The sequence below is a fragment of the Bos taurus genome, chromosome 15 (genome assembly GCF_002263795.3).
Source record: "Bos taurus isolate L1 Dominette 01449 registration number 42190680 breed Hereford chromosome 15, ARS-UCD2.0, whole genome shotgun sequence".
NCBI classification, from domain to species: Eukaryota; Metazoa; Chordata; class Mammalia; order Artiodactyla; family Bovidae; genus Bos; species Bos taurus.
The window spans coordinates 15,847,610-15,874,689 of NC_037342.1; the positions used below are offsets into that span (position 1 = coordinate 15,847,610).

At 42.3% G+C, this 27,080-nt stretch overlaps 1 protein-coding gene across 1 annotated transcript in view; it reads right to left on the bottom strand.

The window, feature by feature from the left end:
• Positions 1-1,899: 1,899 nt before the first annotated feature.
• Positions 1,900-27,080, bottom strand: part of PIWIL4 (piwi like RNA-mediated gene silencing 4) — a 55,745-nt gene continuing 30,564 nt past the window's right edge. Inside the window, exons 11-20 of the mRNA XM_059875071.1 lie at positions 26,535-26,646; positions 19,920-20,104; positions 17,889-17,961; positions 13,615-13,815; positions 12,499-12,602; positions 10,366-10,436; positions 8,876-9,029; positions 3,493-3,618; positions 3,239-3,386; positions 1,900-2,566 (exon numbers count right to left, since the gene is read on the bottom strand). Of these exons, the coding sequence (XP_059731054.1) occupies positions 2,450-2,566; positions 3,239-3,386; positions 3,493-3,618; positions 8,876-9,029; positions 10,366-10,436; positions 12,499-12,602; positions 13,615-13,815; positions 17,889-17,961; positions 19,920-20,104; positions 26,535-26,646 (1,291 nt within the window). The 3' untranslated portion in view covers positions 1,900-2,449. The remainder of the gene's footprint in view (positions 2,567-3,238; positions 3,387-3,492; positions 3,619-8,875; positions 9,030-10,365; positions 10,437-12,498; positions 12,603-13,614; positions 13,816-17,888; positions 17,962-19,919; positions 20,105-26,534; positions 26,647-27,080) is intronic.

Consider the following 27,080-nt stretch of genomic DNA (forward strand, 5'->3'; position numbering starts at 1 on the left):
GTCTGGATAAACGCTCTCAATTAGGAAAAGCCTGTGTTTGGTGCCCTCTCATATGATCTGCATTAGTGTCTGCTCTCCCCTCCCTGCTTCTGCAGCCTTCTACACACTCTCTCTCCTGGGAGAAGAATTTGGACTCCAGTCTTTCCTGCATCAAAATATTTTTGCATGCCACCATATTCTCACCCCTGGGGCATTCACACAAGAAAAGGATAGAAGATGAGGGAAAAGCAGCAAAGGAAACGGAATGAGTGTTGGACGCAGCAGGAGAGAAACCAGGAGAGTGTTACCCTAAAGGCCACGTGGAGTGACGCAAGATGGAGGGAATGACCAACTGGGTCAAATACGGTGACAGGTCAGCGAAGATGAGGACAGAGAACTGACCATCAGATTTGATAAATGAAGTCACTGCCTCTTTGACCAAAGTGATTTTTGCTGTAATGGTTGTGCTGAAATTCTGAGTGGCATATGAAATTGGATGCATCAGTCATGGACGACTCTTGAGAAGCTGAGAATTGGATTATTTCCTGTCATATCAATAAACAAGGATGCTACAGTCATCCGGATTCCAGCCCTCCAGGGCACTCAGGAAGGAGAAGAGTCCCTGCCATCAGAAGCCATCAGACTGCAGCCACTCCCTACAGGGAGCCCTGAGGAACTCAGGATACTGGCCCCAGAGAGCTGAGATGCATATGAAAGGAATGACTTCAGTGACTTCAGACTCTTGCATCTTTCCATACATAGAAAAGCACCAAAAACCTTGAGATACCTTATTTCTTGAATTCTTAAAAAATAGTTTTGATATTCAGACTACCTGCCCTTTGTTGCAAACCGATACAACCTGACTCCTCCAACCCTCTCCTCAGAGCAATTCTCTCGGGGTCACTTGAGATGCCGTCTCCCAGGCGTGAAGTCCTAAAAATTCCCACTGGATAAAACATACCTCCCAACTTTAGGATTGTGACTATTTTTTAAGTTGATAAAGTTTCTCTGTAGAGAGGAGCAAAGAAACGAGGTAGGAGCTTGAGGACAAATGTTTCTTTTTTAATATGGAAGAAATAAGAATGTATTTTTCTAATGCTGATGAGTGGGAAGAATCCAGTGTGAGAGGGAAATTGATGATACAGAAGGGAGAGGGAGGAATGGTTAGAGAAGCATCCTGGATAGACCAGAGGGAACAAGAGTTAGTACATGGGCGGAGGGGTTCCACAGGAGCACAGTTTGCTTACAGTAAGGCGGGGAGGGGCAGGGTCTATGCGCACATATGCCCTCAGGTGGGCAGATGGATGGGAGCCTGTGTAAGTTCTCTTCTGATGGCACCTGTTGTTTAGGAAGTAATAGGAGACAAGATCACAACGAGAGAAGCTGCTACCAAGTGAAATAAAGTTCCATGAGAGAATAAGTAAAATCTGAAAAAGAATACGTCTATTTGTGTGTATATATGGGCTTCCAGGTGGTACTAGTGGTAAAGAACCCGCCTGCCAATGCAGGAGACTGAGAGACGTGGGTTCGATCTCTGTATTGGAAAGATCCCCTGGAGGAGGGCATGGCAACCTACTCCACTGTTCTTGCCTGGGGAATCCCATGGACAGAGGAGCCTGGCAGGCTATAGTCCACAGGATTGCAAAGAAAGAGTCAGGCATGACTGAAGTGGCTTAGCACGCATGCATATATGTGTAAATATACATGTATCACTGAATCACTTTGCTGTACACTTGAAACTAACACAACGTTGTAAATTAACAATACTTCAATTTAAAAAAAGGAAGAATAAGTGAAATGTTCACTTTTGGAAATATAACTCAAAGAGTGATGGTGAGGTGGTTTAGGGGCTAAGAGTTTTTGCTGAAAGCCCTTAGATAATGCAGTTCATATGAAATGTCAACTAAAATTCAAATAACAATAAACACGCATGTGATGCTCTCAATTTTCTTTATTTTCTAACAACTACTTAAACCACTCAACAAAACACTCTACAACATAATTTTAAGAAAACTTCTGCAAATTTTAGGGTGGAAATTAGACCCTACCATTAAAATATCACACAAGCACTTATTTAACTTTTTGGTATTCCTTACAGGTGATGGTACATTTTAACTCTATACACCACAGAATTCACCCTGAGCACAAAGCTCTTTAAAATAAAACAACACATGTGTATACCATGTGGCTGATTCATGTTGATGAAACGCAGAGATAAGCACAATATTGTGGAGCAATCATCCTTCAATAAAAAATTTTTTTTAAATAAAAATAAAAATAAAACATCATTTCTTCTGAACCATTTCGGATTCAGTTGCTGTGGCTTTTTTTTTTTTTTTTTCCCCTCAGAAGTTAAAACTACACTCAATCTGCTTCCCAGAGCCACAGCCTTGAGCTTATAGCAGATTTGTACAGAGTACATCAAGGGCTCCTCAGAATCCTCCACCAGCGATGCCCTCCATTCATGTTATCACAGGTAGAAGAGAGAATTGGCTAATTCCAAACTTGGTTCTTTATGAAGGCTTTGTGCCACCAGGAAGGTCAGCTTGCGTGCATACTGACAGGGAGCTGGAATACTGATTAGGCCCTAAGGAGGAAAATGTATTGATAGTAATTAAGAGGAAAACTTACTCTTCAAAGCAGTATTCTTTCCTGAGGTTTTTTTCATCCACTATTTATACATATGTTAGAATGTGTGTAAATCAGTAAGAACTCACCAACAAAGGGCAACCTCACTCACTGAGAACTTAAATTCGCTGGGCAGGATGGGGAGCCAAGAGGTTTCATGACGCCCGGACCTGTGAGCCGCACACTGAGGGCTGACCTACGTTTCCTACAACTTGATGCTCGGAGGGGCTGCACGCAAATCTTGGCTTTGGACCTTGACAGCAGCTCTGGAATGGAGTCACGCCTATTGCTTTCCCACCAGACACAACATCTGAGTTGCCTTCAACTGTCTCATCTGTAACTTGGAAGTAACAATACCCTGATTTCCTCCCAGACCGGTATAAAATAATATATATAGTAAAGTCTTCGAGAAATTATCAATGCTAATGCATTCTAATAGTTACTGGTATTTTATGTCTATGATAGAGTGGGTTTCATGCAGTGTGGACTGAGAAATCATCCATCCATCCATCCATTCACTCATCCATCCTTTGTGGAAATTCAGGCATTGTGCCAAAGGTGAATCGGGGGACAACTTCCAGGTGGGCACCCCAAGTTCTGCTCTGCAACTAAGTACACGGCTGTCACTCACCATCCAGTTGTAGTACACGTGACACAGTTTGAATGTGAGTCTCTGCATGTGGTCGGGCTTCAGGCCATTGTCATCATAAATGACGTTATAGTAGGTGGGATTAACGGTTCCCCGACAGGCCATCTGGCTGATCAAGTAAAAGTCATACCTGAGGGGAAAGGAAGGATTGTGAGAAAGAAGGCATGCAGAACAGGGCCGAACCTGACCACACATGGTCAAAGCTTTGTTAAAAATAGATTTTCTAACAGACTTGCCATTCCGGCCGTGTTGCTTCCGAATCCACGACAGTGCCAAGTGGTGGGTTCTGCAGATTTCGGCCAGTTTCCACCAAGAATCGTGGCATGCCCTTCTTCCTGACCACAATCACTGACAGTTTGGGGCTTAAGACCAGAGAGGCAAAATAAAAAATAATAGTGATAATAAGAAGACGGAGAGAACTAAAACCAAGCCATGCAGCCTTTTCTATTTATTTATATATTTTTGGTAATTTTAAAATGAAATAAATTCATTCATTCACAAAATGCTGCAAAACAAAGAAAATTAAAATTACCCCTAGTCTCCCCTCCTCCCTGAAATATAAACAATCTTTAAATTAAGGATCATCTTCATTTGTTGCCAAAGTGTGGTATGTCCAATCACTTGACCAGTTTCCATCATTGAAAGGGGATGGGGAAGAATGGTTCATCAGTTCAGTTCAGTCGCTCAGTCGTACCTGACTCTTTGCAACCCCATGAATTGCAGCATGCCAGGCCTGCCTGTCCATCACCAATTCCCGGAGTTCACTCAAACTCACGTCCATCGAGTTGGTGATGCCATCCAGCCATCTCATCCTCTGTCATCCCCTTCTCCTCCTGCCCCCAATCCCTCCCAGCATCAGAGTCTTTTCCAATGAGTCAACCCTTCACATGAGGTGGCCAAAGTACTGGAGTTTCAGCTTTAGCATCATTCCTTCCAAAGACTACCCAGGGCTGATCTCCTTTAGAATGGACTGGCTGGATCTCCTTGCAGTCCAAGGGACCCTCAAGAATGGTTCATGGGACAATAAATTACAATTAGCACTTCTAAAGAAAGCATTTATAGAATTATACACAAAGACAAGATTCTTTTTTCCATTAGCAATCATCTCCCTGTTTCACCTTCACTCTTCTTCTCAATTTCTGAATAAAAAATGGAAAACTAGCAGCTCTCCTTACTCCTCCAGTCATTGCTTCTGAATCCTGCAAAACACATGCCTGGGAGGGTGGATGGACAGACCACATACACTTTGGGGCCAAATGCTGAATGACCAGGTGTTAAGTGTTAATAGATAAAATCCAAATATTCGCCCCTGGTAGCTCAGCGGTAAAGAATCCACCTGCAATGCAGGAAACTTAAGTTCAATCCCTGCACTGGGAAGATTTCCTGGAGAAGGAAATGGCAACCCACTGCAGTATTCTTGCCTGTGAAATCCCAGAGACAGAGAAGCCCGGTGAGCTACAGCCCATGGAGTCTCACAAGAGTTAGACATGACTGGGCAACTAAACAAAAACAAATATTTGCCATTATGGGAGAAACCTCCAGATCACTGAAAATTCACTTTAAGCACTTTATCTTAAAAATACTTTATTAATGTTTTCGATCTCAAAACTTTTAAAAAGTTGATGTCATAGTGCAGGAGAACTAACTCTTTAGCATTGTCAGCTGCTAAAATGTATCCTTCAATCCCCAAATTGCATGCTGGTGACTCTTGGATCGGTTAGATTGACCCAACGCAAACCACTTCAGTATTCTTGCCTTGAGAACCCCATGAACAGAATGGAAAGGCAAAAAGATAGGCACTGAAAGATGAACTCCCTAGGTTGGTAGGTGCCCAGTATGCTACTGGAGAAGAGTGGAGAAATAACTCCAGAAAGAATAAAGAGACGGAGCCAAAGAGAAAACAATGCCCAGTGGTGGATGTGTCTGGTGGTGAAAGTGAAGTCCGATGCTGTAAAGAACAACATTGCATAGGAACCTGGAATGTTAGGTCTATGAATCAAGGTAAATTAGAAGTGGTCAAACAGGAGATGGCAAGAGTGAACATTTACATTTTAGGAATCAGTGAACTAAAATGGACTGGGATGGTTGAATTTAATTCAGATGACCATTATATCTACTACTGTGGGCAAGAATCCCTTAGAAGAAATGCAGTAGCCCTCAGGGTCAACAAAAGAGTCTGAAATGCAGTACTTGAATGCAATCTCAAAAATGACAGAATGATCTCTGTTTTCAAGGCAAACTATTCAATATCACAGTAATCCAAGTCTATGCCGAAACACTAATGCCAAAGAAGTTGAAGCTGAATGGTTCTATGAAGACCTACAAGACCTTCTAGAACTAACCAAAAAAGTGACCAAAAAAAGATGTTCTTTTCATTATAGAGGACTGGAATGCAAACATAGGAAGTGAAGTAACAAGCAAGTTAGGCCTTGAAGTACAAAATGAAGCAGGGCAAAGGTTAACAGAGTTTTGCCAAGAGAACACACTGGTCATAGCAAACAGCCTCTTCCAACAACACAAGAGAGACTTACACGTGGACATCACCAGATGGTCAATACTGAGATCAGATTGATTATATTCTTTGCAGCCAAAGATGGAGAAGCACCAAAAACATGGCCAGGAGCTGACTGTTGCTCATATCATGAACTTCTCATTGCCAAATTCAGACTTAACTTGCAGAAAGTGGGGAAAACCACTAGACCATTCAGGTATGACCAAAACCAACTCCCTTACAATTACACAGTGGAAGAGACAAATAGATTCAAGGGATTAGATCTCATAGAGTGGCTGAAGAACTATGGATAGAGGTTCATGACATTGTACAAGAGGCAGTATCAAGACAATCCCCAAGAAAGCAAAAAGGCAAAATGGTTGTCTGAAGAGGCCTTACAAATAGCTGAGAAAAGAAGAGATGCTGAAGTCAAGGGAGAAAAGGAAAGATATATCAATCTGAATGCAGAGTTCCAAAGAATAGCGAGGAGAGATAAGAAAGCCTTCCTCAGTGATCAATGCAAAGAAATAGAGGAAAATAGTAGAATGGGAAAGACTAGAGATCTCTTCAAGAAAATTAGAGATACCAAGAGAACATTTCATGCAAAGATGGGTACAGTAAAGGACAGAAAGAGTATGGACCTCACAGAAACAGAAGATATTAAAAGGTGGCAAGAATACACAGAAGAACTATACAAAAAAGTATCTTAATGACCCAGATAACCATGATGGTGTGATCACTCACATAGAGTCAGACATCCTGGAATCCGAAATTAAGTGGCCTGAGGAAGCATGACTACGCACAAAGCCAGTGGAGGTGATGGAATCCCAGTTGAGCTATTTCAAATTCTAAAAGATGATGCTGTGTAAGTGCTGCACTCAACATGCCTGCAAATCTGGAAAACTCAGCAGTGGCCACAGGACTGGAAAAGATCAGTTTTCATTCCAATCCCAAAAAAAGGCAATGCCAAAGAATGTTCAAACTACCACACAATTACACTCATTTCACATACCAGGAAAGTAATGTTCAAAATTCCCCAAGTCAAGCTTCAACAGTACATGAACCAAGAAATTCCAGATGTTCAAGTTGGTTTTAGAAAAGGCAGAGGAACCAGAGATCAAATTGCCAACATCCGCTGGATCATCAAAAAAGCAAGAGAGTTCCAGAAAAACATCTACTTCTGCTTCATTGATTATGTTAAAGCCTTTGACGGTGTGGATCACAACAAACTGTGGAAAATTCTTCAAGAGATAGGAATACCAGACCAGCTGACCTGCCTCCTGAGAAATTTGTATGCAGGTCAAGAAGCAACCGTTAGAACCAGACATGGACCAATGGACTGGTTCCAAATTGGGAAAGGAGTACGTCAAGGCTGTATATTGCCACCCTGTTTATTTAACTTCTATGCAGAGTACATCATGTGAAATGCCGGGCTGGATGAAGCACAAGCTGGAATCAAGATTGCCAGGAGAAATAACAATAACCTCAGATATGCAGATGATACCACTCTCATGGCAGAAAGCAAAGTGGAACTGAAAAGCCTCTTGATGAAAGTGAAAGAGGAGAGTGAAAAAGTTGGCTTAAAACTCAACATTCAGAAAATTAAGATCATGGCATCTGGTCCCATCACTTCATGGCAAATGGACAGGGAAACAATGGAAATAGTGACAGACTTTATTTTCTTGAGCTCCAAAATCACTGCAGATGGTGACTGCAACCATGATATTAAAAAATGCTTGCTCCTTGGAAGAAAAGCTATGATCAACCTAGACAGCATATTAAAAAGCAGAGGTATCACTTTGCCAACAAAGGTCTGTCAAAGCTATGGTTTTTTTCCAGTAGTCATGTATGGATGTGAGAGTTGAACCACAGGAAGGCTGAGCATTGAAGAATTGATGCTTTTGAACTGTGGTGTTGGAGAAGACTCTTTGAGAGTCCCTTGGACTGCAAGGAGATCCAACCAGTCAATCCTAAAGGAAATCAGTCCTGAATACTCATTGGAAGGACTGATGCTGAAGCTGAAGCTCCAATACTTTGGCCACCTGATGTGAAGAACTGACTCATCAGGAAAAGACCCTGATGCTGGGAAAGACTGTAGGCAAGAGGAGAGGGGGACGACAGAGAGTGAGATGGTTGGATGGCATCATGGGTTCGATGGACATGAGTTTGGGCAAGCTCTGGGAGTTGGTGATGGACAGGAAGGCCTGGCGTGCTCCAGACCATGGGGTCACAAAGAGTCGCACACGACTGAGCAACTGAACTGAAATGAAGTGACCCAAGGTCAGTGGGGAATGAGAAAGTTTGGCTCTGATAGTTTGAATGCAGCTAAAGGTGGTTTTGCCACTGAGCTATGATGCTCTCCCTCCTTTCTGATGGTCACGGATGAGGTCAAGGTTTGGCTCCTTTTGAGCCTCAACAGTTGTATGATGGTATAACCCTACAGAGGAGAGGGAGTGCTATGCACAACTTGGAAGATAAGGCTTGCTGAGGATTTTAAGAAGCCATCTTAAGATCATAATCCTCCTCCATTTTTCTGATTCTAACATTTTTCTTGCACTTACCACTGGATATAATCATGGAGGAAAATGAAGCAAGGCATCGAATCTAGAAATCTGACAGTAGAGAAAGGTTCTTGGTGTTTAGCATGGTCTGATTTCCAAATGCAGCCTTGATTTCACAGCACCCACACCACACTCAGCATCTTCTACACACCTGAGCTGCAGATCAGTGCCTCCACGTCAGAGCCTTTCACCCTTGTGTTGATCTGGGCCTCGAATTTGAAACCAGAGCTTGTTTTTTTTCCCCTAGCATGTTAATATGTACGAAGCATCTTTAGTTGCCAGCAGCCCTGCAAGCTTCCTGCTGAATCTCAGTGTCAGCTGCTCTGGAGATTCCTGCCTTCTTCTGGTACCCCTACCCAGGGCCCCCAAAAGCTCACAGCACCCAGACAATTTACATAAGACTATCCCAACCACCCTCCAATCTAGGGGTGGTTGTACTTGCATAAAGCAGAAATGGGGCAAAACTTAACCACACAAAAAATAAAAGAGACAGATGCACATAATAATTTTAATAGTTGCGATGAATGTGTCAGAATTGGAAGTGGGAAAAGAATACTCATTTGATACCTGGTATTTGAACTTGCTTCAATCACACTGCTCAGCAGTTGTGGGACTTCATAGTCAACGAGTGTCTGGAGCTGACCATCGCCGACACCGTCACGGTACACGATTATCCGTGCTGGCAAACCCTGGTTATGCCTATACCACCTGTTCAGCGCCCCTGCAGGATTTGATGTTAGTAAGAGAAGGATGACTTGTCCGATGCCAACAAAGAATAACATTCCCATATATTTCAGTGTTTAAATAGCTTGCTATTTCAGACCACAGTGAGATAGGGTAATACCTAATTTGGGTTATACCTAATATAAAATTGGATAACTTTCTGGAACATTGCTGCATTTCTGCTATTTAAGGAATCATAATAGCTTCTGTGGCATAATATATCCTCAAACTCAGCATATCTCTTTAGTAAAATTTTAATATCTAAGCAATAAATTAAAATTTAATTTATGCCATAGACATACAAATTCCCCCAAACCAAATTAATACTAATTTAGTTTCTTTCAATCCTCTCAAAGACTGGATAATATTATGTAATTTTCTTCTCTAATGAGCATAATGAAAACACAAGGAAAAGACTTGGCTGCTCCTGTAAAAAACATCTCTTCACACTGACTCACCCATAAGTCTCGCTGACAGTGTGAACTCTGAAAAATTTCCACTCACTTTAAGAAACTGCCTAAAGAGCAGAGACTCCTACCCAACAGAAACTTTTCATAACTACTGCTAAAAAAATGACTAGGTTTTGAAGTGAAGGGAAAGTAATATGATAAAATTCCTGCATCTATGGCACCACCGTATTAGGAGAGTTTATGGTCCCGGAGATTGGTTTTAGTTTGATAGAAGACGACCATATGTATAAGTCTACTACCAAGACATATCACCAAGTGCACTTTTTTGGGAAACAAATATTTACAACCCCTCAGAGTTTACAGTTGTGATGATGCAGATTGGGGGCGGGGGGAGTTGTACAGGTCACATTGCTAGGCAGGGGCCAAGCGAGTTTCGGACCTGGGTTAGAAAAGACATGGGAACCCCAGACCCCTCTTTCCACTGCATTCCTCTGTGAGGAGGGCACCCTCCCCATCTGCTGTCTTCCCCATTTTCTCCTCTGATGCCACACCTGACCTGCCAGCACCCCCACCCCCAGCCCCCCAGGCTTCTCTCCTGTTTGTAGACCTGGTCTGTCACAATTCTTGTTCCTCCAGGCTAAGTTTCTTTTGGCCTTCAAACTGCTTGCCAGAATCACCAGCAGCTACAAACTTTTCTTTCCTCCTGGCTTTCAGTTTTTCACACAGAGACACAAACGTAAATTCCACAGAGCCTATCTGTCAGCCTGAGTCAGGCCACAGCTTTGGGGTCTCCAACTAGGTGCCAACTGACTGAGGGAGACTTAAAGAGTCTGTTTCCACCTGTCTGATCTGCTAGAAGCTTATGGACTTTGGGTCTGAAGGAGCAGTCCTTGGAGCCCACCCCCACTGCTATGAGTTTAGTACCGATCATGAACACTTTTAAGCAGTCTGCAACATGAGCTGTTGTTCTCTGAAGGATACAGCGGGAAAACCACCTAAAGTAAGAAAAGAACCAAAGTAAAGTTCACCTTTGAAAGTTCTGCTATCAACATGCATAAGTATTAAATTAAGAAGTAGACATTATAACTAAATCAATGTTCATAACTTTTTATACACTATATGATTACTATTATATTAAAATGCTCTCCCTCACCCCCTCCCACTCAATAAAATTGACTGATAACTAGAAACTAAAGCACAGTGCTAGCATCATATGTCTCTGGGTTCAAGTCTTGGCTGGTAAATTCACCAACTGTGTGCCTCAGTTTCCTCATTTGTGCCAAGGAAATTTACAAAATAGTAATGTAGTTAGTGGCTCCCCAGGTAGCTCAGTGGTAAAGAATCTGCCTGCCAATGCTGGAGCCATGGAAAACTTGGGTTCAATCCCTAAATCAGAAGATCCCTGGAGGAGAAAATGGCAACCCACTCCAATACTCCTACCTGGACAATCCCATGAACAGAGGAGCCTGGTGGGCTATAGTCCATGCGGTTGCAAAGAGTCAGATGCAACTGAAGTGACTTAGCATGCAAAGTAGTTAGTATTTCATAGGGTTGTTGTAAAAATTACATAAAATATGCAAAGTACTTGGTTCAGCACTTGGTACATAATAAGCACTGATAAATACAGGCCACTACATTATTAAGGAAATGTATTAGTTTAGCAGTAGACCTTCTACTTTCAAATTTCAAAGATTTCTCAAGGATAAACTTCATTTCTATAGGTAAGCTTTGGGGAATTGAAATCTTAACATGATTAACTTAATCTAGACTTCAGAAGCAAGTTCATTTACTAAAATTATTAATTAAAAGCACTTGTAAAATGAAGATAATGACTTAGTGATATACAATATCTCCATGTCTCTACTTCTCTAAAAATGTGCAATAATCATGACGCAATTAGAAATGTTGCTAAGAAGCCAGAAGTCCCTTGCTGCTAAGTCGCTTCAGTCGTGTCTGACTCTGTGCGACCCCAGAGACAGCAGCCCACCAGGCTTCCCCGTCCCTGGGATTCTCCAGGCAAGAACACTGGAGTGGGTTGCCATTTCCTTCTCCAATGCATGAAAGTGAAAAGTGAAAGTGAAGTCGATCAGTCTTTCCCGACTCTTAGCGACCCAATGGACTGCAGCCTACCCGGCTCCTCTGTCCATGGATTTTCCAGGCAAGAGTACTGGAGTGGGGTGCCATTGCCTTCCTTAGGTGTTTGATTAAGGAAGTGACACACAGAACAGGGATCTCATACAACCTGGAATGAAGTTGGAGGCATGCAAACTGTTGCTTTGTCTGTTTCCCACAATCCCAAATATATACCTGATCACAAATTAATGGAGTAAATCAAAGAGCTTAATTCTAGGAAGCAAACCTGTTGTGAACAGCCTCAAAACACATTGTATAGTTATAAATATTGAAACAATTCTAAGAACTACAATTTAATATGTACTGTGAGTCAATGTTTAATGTGTTATTCCTCATCCTGCCTATGTTTGCTTTGTTCTAAAGATGATGTATTTTATTTCTTATTTATTTATTTTTGGATGTGTGTCTCAGCAGATGGGATCTTAGTCCCCCAACAAGGGATCAAATGTCCCCTGCAGTGAAAGAGCAGAGTCTCAACCACTGGACCACCAGGGAAGTCCCCTGCCTATGTTTTTAAAAGCTGTGTAAATAAACAACCACCATATCAAGTTTCTGTGACTATTAAAAATATTAACAAGCATGTCTTGAACATTTACACAGGATAGGTAAGCTGCAGATCAGGATATAAATCCAGGCAACCTGATTCTCAACTGCTTGACATCATGAATGTAAACTTTCTAGTACAGAGCATATAAGAAATAGCCTGTCCTAATGTACATATAAAAATATTTTTATTGAAGCTAAATTTTACTCCAATATTACCCATCACATTTATATATTTATATATGTGAATATAATTTGTGACCACAAGTGTTCATATTTTAAAAATGAGTGAAGAATACAAACTATTCCTTGCTGTATAGCCTTTAGTTAAATCAGAAGTCCAAACAGTTGAAGATTATGTTAGGGTAATTTTAAAAGTACCTGGTGATTCTGGGGTTAATACTGGCCACAAATCCAACCACCATCGTTCCCTGGCTGAATGCATCTTTACAGACATTGATACCAACCACCATCAGGGACTTTAACTGTAAAATTAGATTTTTCATAATTTAATGGAACTAGGTATTATTTTCCCAAGCAATGACTTAATATGCAGTTTTTAAAAGACTCTCTGTGGTTATAAAATTATTTAAACTCAGCCAGGGACATCAAGGTCCAGATGAGGCAGATTATTAAACCAGAAACCAGAGAAACTTAAAGACAGGGGAAGAATATAGTACATACTTTGATTAAGAGACACACTGTACTCCAAAATGGCCACCAACCACTGTTGGGGGAGGCAAGGGCCATCAATGGCTTAAGGGTTCCGGTAAAGCGGTCCATCATTTATCCCTTGCCTCAGAGCTGAAGGAATCTGAAGGGAAATTCCATTCCCCATTCTTTAGCTCTCCAAGGAATCCTCACTTGTATGCATGCCTCCAGGAGGAGCAGCTGAGGGTAACCTTGTATATCCTGATTAAGGGAACAGGCAACGGGCTCTCATTCCTCCGTCTCCTCACTTCATCCACAGTGCCCATAGTTCAGGAAAGAGAACAGGATTTTTTCAGTTCCCAACACAAACTGGAGGTTTACATCACAGGCTCTGCTATTTCCTTAAGCCCTCGGAGTGTGGAGCGGGGCCGTTGCGGGGGGGGGGGGTGGGGGGGAGCGCGGGGAGGTGTTCCACCCAGGGTGCAAGGGTCCTCTGCAAGGTAGTGGCAGGGAAAGGCAGGGGCCACAGAACCCAGAGTTTAAATGATGGCTCCAAATCAAGTCCCTCCAAGTCGATGCCAGACTAGATTCTCTTCCGTGAAATATTCTGTTACCAGCTTGACTCAAGCGCCACGAGGACAGGGGCCACAACTCACCCTCCAGACCTTCCCAGTGGCTGGTGTATAACGGAACCCAGAGCAGACAAACAGATAAACAACAACCCGACCCAATAAACAAACAGTGCAAATATTTCTAGAATCACATGAAAATATCTCCTACTTTGATTCACTTTTTAAAATTCATAACTGATTGGTGACTAAAAGGAAAAGAGAGGCAGTTCCTCACCGGGATCTCCACCGCCCAGAGCTCACCCCCGAGTTTACAGATCATTTGCATGGCAATCTTGGTGGCGACACTCAGCATCATCCCCTGCTTATTCAACGTCTGAGCAAGCACACACTGGCTGGGGACTGGGCAGTCGGAGCTCAAATATTTTTTAATGGAATCATAATAGCTGGTCTGAATAGAAGGCAGAATACACATCACCTAAAAACAAAACAGACAGCAGCAACAACAAAAAGAAGAAAGTCAATTTACTTATGTTGAGAGGATGCTTTAAAAAACAATGAATTTCCATAACATCTTTCACCGTTACACTCCCAGGAGGCGAACAGCACACCTACAATTCTTCTCTTAAATGGTCTTTAAAGAGAAGACAATGAATCTAAGCCTTTTGAAATGCCTTCTCATCAGCCATCTGCTCTGCAAAGCCCCCCTCCAATCCTACCACCTCCTTGGGCTCTTCCTTCCTCTCTGTTTCTCTCCTGATTTGATTCAGTTTCCTCAAATTCCCTTCCAACCTAGCTTTTCCTCCCATTACCTCTCTTCTTTGCAGTGACCCTTCCCTGTGGCTCTCCAGCTCCCCACTCCCCAACTGCATCCAGAGACAAGCAAAGTGGAGAATTCGCTTAAATCGTAGTCTTTTCCCCATTAGGCACTGGACATCCAAAATTAAAAAACAACAGTTTTTGTTTTTGTTTGTTTACTCGGACTTGAATGTAGGGTATGATGGGAGGGAAAATAAGGAGAAAGAAGCTTCAGGTGCCCTGGTAAATTCCAGTCTTCTCTGTTACTGCTTACACTTACCATCAGGTATTTCCCTCACAAAAGGAGCTCTCCTGGCCTAACTCCACCTCCTTCCTATCTTTTATTCTCTACTTTCAACCACCCCCATCCCCCAAATTATAGAAAAGACAGGCACTGTCATAATCAACAGAAAACAAATATAGTGACTTTTTTCACCTATAGAATTGTTCCAAATCATAACATCAAAAGCGAAAATTATTTACACTTAATCATATAAAGCAGAAGAAAATATTTTTAAAGTACCGGAAAAATTATCTCAGGGGTCTTCCTGCCTTGCATCCTGTGAATCTGGGGCTAAGGAGGAGTGGCCCAATGGGAACCAGGACTATAAGAAGGTCAGAGCCAAGTGAGACTGGTTACACACCAGGGCTGGAGAAGTAAGCAAGTATGTGGAGAATGAAAAGGGCCATGTTTCTCACTCTCAGAGATAAGGGGTACAGATATGGAAAGGGAGTACCATCTCCTGCGGCACTGGGTTGCAACTGGGGACCTGAACACGTTTCATATTTAAAATTTTGATAAAATATTTTAATATATACATAGATACATACAGCAATAAAATAGATGCAAGTGTGCATGTATATATATGAACACCCAAGCAGCGGTGGTAGTTCAGTCGCTAAGTCATGTCCAACTCTTGTGACCCCACAGACTAGCCCACCAGGTTCCTCTGTCCACTGGATTTCCCAGGCAAGAATACTGGAGTGGGTTGCCATTTCCTTCTTCAGGAGATCTTCCTGAAGCAGGGATTGAACCTGTGTATCCTACTGGCAAAACCAAGGACAATTTGGACATAGGGGCTCAAAGACTCAGACACGACTGAGCAACTGAGTGCATGCACATAGGCTGTAGGAATGGATTAAGACAAGAATTATCAATGGATTCTAACACTAGTGGGTGAAGTTTGATGAAGAACAGGATATTTACATAGTCTCAAAGTATGTCCCTACCAAAAAAATCTTAATTACCAAAAAGTGTAACTTTATAAAGAAGAAGCTTGACAGAAACCATCCTAGTAATGGAGTACCCCGGGTAAGAACACAGAATCATTCCTGTGATACTGCTGCCCAAAGTGCATAAACTGAATTTAATGATAAAGAAACAGTAGACGAACCCAAAGTGAGAGACACTGTATTAAATAACTGGTCTACTATACTCTTAAAAACTGGAAGGTCATCCAAGTCAACGGAAACTACGGAACTGTCACAAACTGAAGGAGAGATTAAAGAGAAAAGGCAACTAAACGCAATATATTAGATCTATTCATTAGAGAAAACCTTCTGGGGACAAATGGAGAAATGTGAATGGAGTGGTAGAGTAGCTGGTTATACTGCTCCCTGATTTTGATGGTTGTTCTGTGGTTCCGTAGGAGAGTGACCCTGTTTGTAGGAAATGTGCATAACTGCATTAAAAGGGTAATGTGCATCATGCCTGTAACTTACTCTCAAATGTTCAGGAAAAAATAAATAAATAAGATAGGGAGGGAGGAAGGGAAAGAGGGAGGGAGAGAAGGAGGAGAGGAAATGACAGAAAATGATAGTAAACATGATCAAATGCCAACAATCGGGGAATCTGAGTGAATGGTGTATTAGAGTTCTTTATGGCACCCCACTCCAGTACTCTTGCCTGGAAAATCCCATGGGTGGAGGAGCCTGGTGGGCTGCAGTCCATGGGGTTGCGAAGAGTCGGACACGACTGAGCGACTTGACTTTCACTTTTCACTTTCATGCATTGGAGAAGGAAATGGCAACCCACTCCAGTGTTCTTGCCTGGAGAATCCCAGGGATGGGGGAGCCTGGTTGGCTGCCATCTATGGGGTCGCACAGAGTCGGACACGACTGAAGCGACTTAGCAGCAGCAGCAGCAGCAGCAGTACTATTCTTGCAACTTTTCTGCAAGTTCAATTTTACATTTTAAAGTGAAAAATAAATGCTCTTAGAGTGAGAATTTCTTTGGTTAATAACATCCTTATGGGCAAATTTTTGTGGAAAGAGCTAACTAAACTGCTTTGTGTGAGATATGAATAGCAAGGCTGGGAGCTGGGATGAATGAGCCAGGGGAGTAAGAAAGGAGCTGGGGCAGAGAAGCACTGCAGTGCAGTGAGAGGCTAAGCGAGCATTTCCAAGACACGGGAAGGGTTGAGCGATCCTTTACGAAAATGTAAATCAATTTTAACTTGTCTGGAATGGTGGTATGTGATGTAATCGTGCCTTGGCCCCAAACCCTCAGCAAAGTCAGCTATACAACACACACACATACATACACTCACCACACACACACTCACTACACACACACACTCACTACACACACACCACACCACAAACACACATACACTCACAACACACACACACATACACACACTCACCACACACATGCACTCACTACACATACACCACACCACAAACACACATACACTCACAACACACACACACATGCACACACTCACCACACACATGCATTCACTACACACACACATACACATACACACACTACACACACATGCTAACTACACACACACACACCACACACAGACACTCACGACACACATACACACACTCACCACACACACTCACCACACACACACCACACACACACACACCACACCACACACACACATACATTCATGACACACACACACACACACACACACACACATTTACCACACACACAGGCACACACTACCCACATACCCCACATACATATACACACACCACACACATGCACTCACTACACACACACCACACCACACACACACATACACACACTCACCACACACAACATGCATACACACACACACGATACTTTGGGAAATGCAGCAATTGTGGGTATCCCCCAGGATGTTATAAAGCAGAAGGAAAGGGCACCCGTGAAGGGGGACAAGAATTCAGGGGGAGAGGGACATGGGACCATAGGTGACCTTCCAAGAACCCCTGAAACATGAGAACAAAACTGGGCGCCCCAACACGTATGGGATGAGAGTCAATTTATCTTAAACCTTAAGTAAAAGATGACCCCCACCCACAAGCTGAAAATATGCAGATATCCAACAAGTTGATAAAGGGGTGGGCGCTCAGCCGTGTCCACATCTTTTCGGTTCCCATGGACTGTAGCCCACCAGGTTCCTCGGTCCATGGGATTCTCCAGGCAAGAATACGGGAGTGGGTTGCCATTCCCTTCTCCAGGGGATCTTCCCAACCCAGGGATCGAACCCACATCTCTTGTGTCTCCTGCATTCGCAGGCAGATTCTTTACCACTAGCGCCACCTGGGTTAAAAATTAATATTAGAAATATGAAAGGAAAAGAAAATATCTGGTTAAAATATCAAGATTAATACTTTTTGGGTATTTGGGGAAATGCACAGCAATTTGAAAACATGTGGGAGAATATGTTCAAATTCCTGCTTTCAAGACTATTAGATAAGAAGAAAAATAAAAATTATACCTCAAAACACGAAAAACTATCCTATACTTACCAACTGAACCTCATATTTAACATGCTTCTGTATAGCGTGAATAAACGCAGCTGGATTTTCTTGTACTTTTATGCTACATAAAAAGATTAATTTTGAAAATGTATAAATTTTAGTAGCACATAATCATATAGCGTTAAAAATAATAGCAGTCAATATTTATAACAGACTATAATTTGAGGGAAAAAAATCATTAAACTGAAACCTTTTGTGTCTAAAATTGCTTCTCTCAAACAAGATATGCCAGAAACATTTAATTACTATTTTTATTAACATAAAAAACAGATTAGTGAAAACTGAAATTTTCTCCATTGTATAGAGTCCCCACAGATTCTATCTAAACAACAATTCTGTTGTTCAAAATGGAATTGAAGGCATACTTTTGAAACTACAAGTCTCATTATCAAACACTGAAACAGAGTTCAAGTTAAATTGGGACTAAAAATTCTGTAATCTGAATCTCCATGGGAACTCTAAAATAAAAATCATTAGATTACTGAGATCAAGATATCCAGTTAATCTGTATGATTCAAACTAAAAGATTTTTTTTTTCCTTAGTGGCACCTTGCATGGAGCCTGGAATATCTAACCTTAATTAATCAATCAATCAGTGGACAAGTACTTATCAATTATCTGTTCTGTGGCTACAGTATATTAGGGGCCAGAGGTTACAGAAAATGATTCCACTCAGAGGAATTTATAGATCTATTTTCTTGACATGGGTTCAACCTCTCCTATGTATACATGGTTGGAACGGTCCCAATGCCCAGGGGCCTTTGAAAGCTTGCCCACCAGGTGGCAGGACCAACATCTGCCTCGCGCAGGTTACAACAGGAGTGACCAGCAGTGCTGTTTCAGATGGGAGAAGCTACGCATATAAATCTAATAAGTAAATAGATACGTCACAGGAGAGAAAAAGGATGGAATAAAATATGAGCTTTCAAACAAAACAGGCCAAGAACAGAACAAGAGCACAGACTTGTTGGAATTCGGGTGAAAAAGAGCCTGTGATGCCAGTCCAGGTCTGAGACTGTAGCTTCTTTCTTTAATCTTTTCCTGTCTTCTTACCTCATGGGTTGAGAGAAATTAGAGCAGGTGAAACTCAAACCAGGCGACTTGTTAACAGATTTGATAAGAAGAGAACTCTAGACGACAGTGTAAAATGAGACTCTGGGAACAGCTACGGTTTACAACAATTCCCGAGCTGATGATGTAACTAATTAGTAACCACGTATTTAAAGAATAACTCCCCATCCTGGCAATTAGGACATTTGCACCTCCACTACAACAAAGAGAAAGAAGTATCTGTTGTTCTTTTTTTAAGCAATGAAGTAAGGCATGACCAACTTTGTGGCTTTTCTAAATTAAAACAGTATTCAGCTTTGAGTGTGATTGTATATCAATGGATTCCTTACTAAATTGAAAGTGTCATATTTCTCTCATCCCATGCAAATAGCATAGCATTTACTATGTAATAGTAGATACTCAATAAACATTCAAAGGCTAAATGAATGACCTGGTTCTATCAGCAAACTATCTAGATGACTAATCTTATGCCACAGGAACAGAAGAAGAAAACTTGTTTCAGATTTATTTTTACATTAAATTTTAAACCATAAAATCTATCAAATAAGTCAGGAAATGCAACTTTTGTTAATATCCTGACTGCTGTTAAGTTTTATAAACAAGTGATATGGAGGAATTAAGAAAAAAGCTGAGAAGGCAATATATGGATTTATTAAGAATTCATATCTCAACTAGTACTGGAAAAACATTGAGGTAATGAGACTACTGCCTAGTAAGAATTATGAAAATAAAGTTTTACAAAGACCAACATAAAATACATCTTGACTGGATAAAATTTTAATCATTGCCAACTCTACGTATAACTATTTTCTTGGGACTCTATAGTAGGAAATTTTACCGACATAAAGAAACATTTGTAGCTCTTTCAGCCATTAACTCCTATTACCTTTCTAATCAAACCATATTAACTTATGAAAAAAATGAGGAGAAATTTCAGCATCTTCTCACATTTTGGGGCGATCCACATTAAATCCCATGGGACCTCCAACTCTTCTCAAGCAGTTCAGAAAGTTCTCTGTCACACTTTCAGCTCTGTTGCTACATATAACCAGCCATTTATTCAAAGACTGTGCACTTAAAACCTTGCAAGTTCGTATATCCTTAGACCAGTCAGCTGCAGATGCAGGTTGACACTGAGAAAAATAACAGAGAATAATTAAATAAAAAAGACAACGTGGAGATATTTCGTATTTGTCATAACAGAACAATTCAGTACAGTTTGCTACTCACAGACTTAAAACACACATATAAGTACTTCACATCTGAACACAACACACACTTCTTGGGAGTGGAGGCAACTGAATGACATCCCAGGTCCACCCTTCCTTGCCTGGAGATCCTTGGCAAGTCCCTTCACCTCATGGGGCTCTGCCATGGCAAAGGCTAGTGTCCGGTTCAAATCCCTAGGTTCCCAGGAATTCCCTAGCGGTCCAGCGGTTAGGACTCCAAGCTTTGACTGCTGAGGGCATAGGTTCAATCCCTGGTGGGGGAACTAAGACCCCATACGCTGCACAGTGTGACCAAGAGAAAAAAAAACAACCCCAAAAGCAAACCCCACACAAATCTCTAGGTTCCCTTCCAGCTCTACAAGCCTAAGATCTTTACTACAAAAGCTCACATGAATGACTGTCCAGTTTGGTCTCTTTGCTTTAGGCTTCTAGAAGTCGTAAGTGGGAAATGCTGATGACTGATCTTCCAGGTCACTATACTGAGATGAAAAGAGCCTACCATTAAGACTACACATTATACTAGGAGTAGCTATATCCAGAAGCAAAGATGAAGCCAAGACACAGGCTCCTATCTTATTCTTGGACGGTTCCCCAGGTGACCAGGAAGAACAAGCTCCCGACATTGAAGAGGGCAGACTTCAGACTAGTCCTCAGCTTTCTGAAATCAAATCAAAAGTCCCTGGTGTGTGAGCCAGGAAGAACCACTGGTAGAATTTAAAAGGACACTATAAGCCAATCCCTTGCTACTCAGAGTGTCGTCTTGTAGCAGCGCTGTCTCCAGAAAGCTCGTTAGAAATGCAGTCCTGGGCCCCATCCCAGACCCACTGAACCAGACTCTGCATGTTAACGAGTTCCCCAGTGATTCGTCCGCATAGTACTGTTTAAGAAGCATTGCAATCCCCTTATTTTACAGACTGAAAAGTGATGGCTGAAAGTGGTTATGGAGCCAGCTGGTGGCATGGACTTGACTTTGCAGTCAGGGCATTTTCCACCAAGCACTCTGACTACCAGGCCCCAGCCATCCTCCCAGTGCCAGGTCACAGAAGGCCAGGCAGGGGCTCAGCTTCAGGGGACAACCTTCACCTAAGAACCAAGGGGCAGGGTTCGGCCTCCCGAAGGGCTCTGTCTCAAGCCAGGATTCATTCTTTCCCGTTACAGCCAGTGTGAGGAGAACCACAGCCCTCTCACCTACACTCCCACCTTTACCAGCTGGCAGGTGACCCAGGACACACACCCAAGGCCACTCTGAGGCCTGTGAACTTTTTCTGTACTCAGTTTCTCAAAGTGAAAGTCACTCAGTCATGTTCGACTTTTTGCAACCATCATAGTCAACAAAATAGTCCAAAATGCAGTACTTGGATGCAATATCAAAAACGATAAAATGATCTCTGTTCATTTCCAAGGCAAACCATTCAATATCACAGAAATCCAAGTCTACACCCCCATCAGTAATTGTAAAGAAGCTAAAGTCGAATGGTTCCATGAAGACCTACAAAACCTTTTAAAACTAACACTAAAAAAAGATGTCCTCATCATTATAGGGGACTGGAATGCAAATGTAGGGACTCAAGAGCTACCTGGAGTAACAGGCAAATTTGGCCTTGGAGTACAAAATGAATCAGGGCAAAGGTTAATGGAGTTTTGCCAAGAGAATGCACTGGTCATAGCAAACACCCTCTTCCAATAACACAAGAGAAGACTCTACACATGGACATCAGCAGATGGTCAATACTGAAATAAGATTGATTATATTCTTTGCAGCCAAAGATGGAGAGGCTCTATAAAGTCAGGAAAAACAAGACCGGGAGCTGACTCTGGCTCAGATCATCAACTCCTTATTGACAAATTCAGACTTAAAATGAAGAAAGTAGGGAAAACCACTAGACCATTCAGGTATGACCTAAATCAAATCCCTTACGATTATAGAGTGGAAGTGAGAAATAGATTCAAGGGATTAGATCTGATAGACAGAGTGCCTGAAGAACTATGGACGGAGGTTCATGACATTGTGCAAGAGGCGGTAATTAAGACAATCCCCAAGAAAAAGAAATGCAAAAAGGCAAACGGTTGTCTGACGAGGGCTTACAAATAGCTGAGCAAAGAAGAGAAGCTAAAGGCAAAGCAGAAAAGGAAAGATACACCCATTTGAATGCAGAGTTCCAAAGAACAGCAGGGAGAGATAAGAAAGCCTTCCTCAATGATCAGTGCAAAGAAATAGAGGAAAACAATAGAATGGGAAAGGCTTGAGATCTCTTCAAGAAAATTAGGGATACCAAGGGAACATTTCATGCAAAGATGAGCACAATAAAGGACAGAAATGGTATGGATCTAACAACAGCAGAAGATAATAAGAAGAGGTGGCAAGAATCACAGAAGAACTATACAAAACAGATCTTTATGACCCAGATAACCATGATGGTGTGATCACCCACCTAGAGCCAGACATCCTGAAAGGTGAAGTCAAGTGGGCTTTAGGAAGCATCACTACAAACAAAGCTAGTGGAGGTGATGGAATTCCAGCTGAGCTATTTCAAATTCTGAAAGATGATGCTATGAAAGTGCTGCACTCAATATGCCAGCAAATCTGGAAAACTCAGCAGTGGCCACAGGACTGGAAAAGGTCAGTTTTCATTCCAATCCCAAAGAAAGGCAATGCCAAAGAATGGTCAAATGACCACACAACTGCACTCAACTCACATGCTAGCAAAGTAATGCTCAAGATTCTCCAAGCCAGGGTTCAACAGTATGTGAACCATGGACTTCCAGATGTTCAAGCTGGTTTTAGAGAAGGTAGAGGAACCAGAGATCAAATTGCCAACATCCGCTGGATCATCAAAAAAGCAAGAGAGTTCCAGAAAAACATCTATTTCTGCTGTACTGACTATGCCAAAGCCTTTGACTGTGTGGATCACAACAAACCGGAAAATTCTTCAAGAGATGGGAATACCAGACCACCTGACCTGCCTTCTGAGAAATCTGTATGCAGGTCAGGAAACAACAGTTAGAACTGGACATGGAACAACAGACTGGTTCCAAACTGGGAAAGGAGAACGTCAAGGCTGTATATTGTCACCCTGCTTATTTAACTTATATGCAGAGAACATCATGTGAAATGCCAGGCTGGATGAAGTACAAGCTGGAATCAAGATTTCTGAGAGAAATATCAATAACCTCAGATATGCAGATGATACCACTCTCATGGCAAAAAGTGAAGTGGAACTGAAGAGCCTCTTGATGGAAGTGAAAGAGGAGAGTGAAAAAGTTGGCTTAAAATTCAACATTCAGAAAATTAAGATCATGGCATCTGGTCCCATCACTTCAAATAGATGGGGAAACAACAGAAACAGTGACATACTTTATTTTGGGGGCTCCAAAATCACTGCAGATGGTGACTGCAGCCATGAAATTAAAAGACACTTGCTCCCTGGAAGAAAAGCTATGACCAAACTAGACAGCATATTAAAAAGCAGAGATATTACTTTGCCAACAAAGGTCCATCTAGTCAAAGCTATGGTTTTTCCAGTAGTCATGTATGGATGTGAGAGTTGGATCATAAAGAAAGCTGAGCACTGAAGAACTGATGCTTTTGAACTGTGGTGTTGGAGAAGACTCTTGAGAGTCCCTTGGACTGCAAGGAGAACCAACCAGTCTATCCTAAAGGAAATCAGTCTTGAATATTCATTGGAAGGACTGATGCTGAAGCTGAAACTCCAGTACTTTGGCCACCTGATACGAAGAACTGACTCAGTTTAAAAGACCCTGATGCTGGGAAAGATGGAAGGCGGGAGGAGAAGGTGACAACAGAGGATGAGATGGTTGGATGGCATCACTGACTCGATGGATATGAGTTTGAACAAGCTCTGGGAGTTGGTGATGGACAGGGAAGACTGGTGTGTCTAGTCCATGGGGTCACAAAGAGTCAGACAAGACTGAGTGGCTGAACTGAACTGAACTATACTGTCCATGGAATTCTCCAGGCCAGAATACTGGAGTGGGTAGCCTTTCCCTTCTCCAGGGGATCTTCCCAACCCAGGGATCGAACCCAGGTCTCCTGCATTTCGGGCACATTCTTTACCAGCTGAGCCACAAGGGAAGCCCAAGAATATTGGAGTGGGTAGTCTATCCCTTCTCCAGGGGATCTTTGTGACCCAGGAATTGAACCGGGGTCTCCTGCATTACAGGCAGATTCTTTACCAACTGAGCTATCAGGGAAGCTTCAGTTTCTCAAATCCAGTTTTAAAAAAGCAGGATCAGCTGAGAAGTCACTGACACAGACAATTCTAACCTACCCAATACCACCTCTAGGGGGTGGGTTCTCCACTTTAGTGCCCCTTCTATGAAGAGGGGATTCCCAGGTGATGCTGCTGTTGCTGTTAAGTCACTTCAGTTGTGTCCGACTCTGTGCAACCCCACAGACAGCAGCCCACCAGGCTCCTCCGTCCCTGGGATTCTCCAGGCAAGAACACTGGAGTGGGTTGCCATTTCCCTCTCCAATGCATGAAAGTGAAAATTGAAAGTGAAGTCACTCAGTTGTGTCCAACTCTTAGCGACCCCAGGGACTGCAGCCCACCAGGCTCCTCCGCCCATGGGATTTTCCAGGCAAGAGTACTGGTAAAGAATCCACCTGTCAATGCAAGAGATGGAAGAGATGTGGGTTCGATCTTTGGAGTAAGAGGATCTCTGGAGTAGGAAACGGCAGCCCCCTCCAACATTGTTGCCTGGGAAATCCCACGGACAGAGGAGCCAGGGAGGCTAAAGTCCATGGGGCTGCAAAGAGTTGGACATGACTGAGCACACAGTACTCCTGTGGAGATCTGATTCTGGGCCAAAATATGCAAACAAAACTCTAACAAGTATGATTACCTACAGATGATGAAACAGACCATTTAAAATATTTCACATCTCACTTCACATGTAGAACTAAAACTGAGCTTCTTTTTACTGACTCCTGACCAAGATCTTAATGGGGGTGTACATTTTAGGACTTGACAATATTTTGTGTTTAGTTTTTCCTTAGCTTCTCCAACAAGGATTTTGGTTATTTGAATAGATTATCAAAAAGCAATAATGAAAAAAAAGAAACCCCATCTTACCAAAAAAAAAAAAAAAAAACATTCACTGCTCAATCATTAATTTCAACATGCTGACTTACCTGCATCAAATAAGGGCAAGAAGAACACCTTTAAAAATAAAATGTAACTCACTTTAAAAATGGGCAAAACAGAGGGGCAAAGTAGAGAATGTACAATTTTTGCGTAAAATTGGTTCATTTTTTTTTCCAGTGGAAACCCCAGAGAGGCAATGATTTGTCTCTCCAGGTTTCTGAATGCCTCTCTGCCTAACTGCTATGGCTAGGTGAGCTCTGGGAGAATTTCTTCATGTTTATGCCAACTGAGGAGCATTCTATTTTGGGGAAGAGAAAGAACTCTGGTATCAGGAAACACAGTCTACTGGAATTAACCTCCACCAGTTAAAACATTTTCAGGAACCACAAATTTTTTAAGCGATATAAGAGTACACCACCACCCAATAATAGGTTACATGTTTTGATTGCAATGGCGTGAAGTACCATTTTGTAATGCATCTTTTATTTATTTATATTTGGCTGCACTGGGTCATCGCTGCTGTGTGCGGATATTCTCTTGTGGTGGCAAGCCGGGTCTACTCTTCATTGCAGTGCGGGGCTTCTCATTGAGGCAGCTTCTCTTGTTGCAGAGAACTGGCTCTACAGCACGTGGGATTCAGTGATTGCAGTATGTGGCCTTAGCTGCTTCATAGCATGTGGAATCTCCCTGGACCAGCGATCGAACCTGTGTCCCCTGCCTTGGCAGGTGGATTCTTAACCAAAGGACAACCAGGGAAGTCTTCTAATGCATCTGTAAATGTGACATCATATCACACTAACCTAAATCTGCTGGGTGCCACTAAATCCTTGTACACTCCGATTAAAAAGGAAAACAGAGGGTCCTTGGGGTTCAGGACAAAGGGAGGGTGGCGAAATATACTGTGCTAAGTCAGTTCAGTTGTGTCCAATGCTTTGCGACCCTATGGACTATAGCCCGCCAGGCTCTTCTGCCCATGGGATTCTCCAGGTAAGAATACTGGAGGGGGTTTCCATGCCCTCGTCCAGGGGATCTTCCCAGCCCAGGGATGGAACCCACATCTCTTAACATCTCCTGCATTGGCAGGTGGGTTCTTTACTACTAGTACCACCTGGGAAGAGGCCACAGAGAAAGCAAATGAACATTATATTATAATCCTACTCTGACTTATGATCAAACTGACATACATTCAAGAAAATACTTTTAAATGAAAATAAAATTACAGAACTTACTATGTGGTCTTGCATTATTATTTTTTCTGCAGGTGCAATGCGGCCGGTCAGAGACATCTGGCATCCAAAATGCAGCCCCCAGGTCTCCAGCTCAAAACGAGCATCCTTGTTTCTGTTACAGAGTTGAGTCTTAAGTCATTAAAAATGCTTACTATCTAAAAATTGGAATCATTAGAGATAAAATTATGTTAATTATTCAGAGACTGATTTTTCAGGGTTCCTGACTTCTATTTCTATTCACCATTTTTTCTCTGCTCCAAGGAATTATAGGAGGACTGCACCCATGGGGGACTCCAAGGGATGGAAAGGCTCCCAGTGTGGCCCTCTGGTAAACAAAATGGGCCATTGAGCCAAGCGTCTGCATGTGTACTCAGTCACTTCAGTCATGTCCGACTCTTTGTGACCCTATTGACTATAGCCTGCCAGGCTCCTCTGTCCATAGGATTCTCCAGGCAAGAATACTGGGTTGCCATGCCCTCCTCCAGGGGATCTTCCCGACCCAGGGATTGAACCTGAGTCTCCTGCATCTCCTGCATTGCAGGTGGA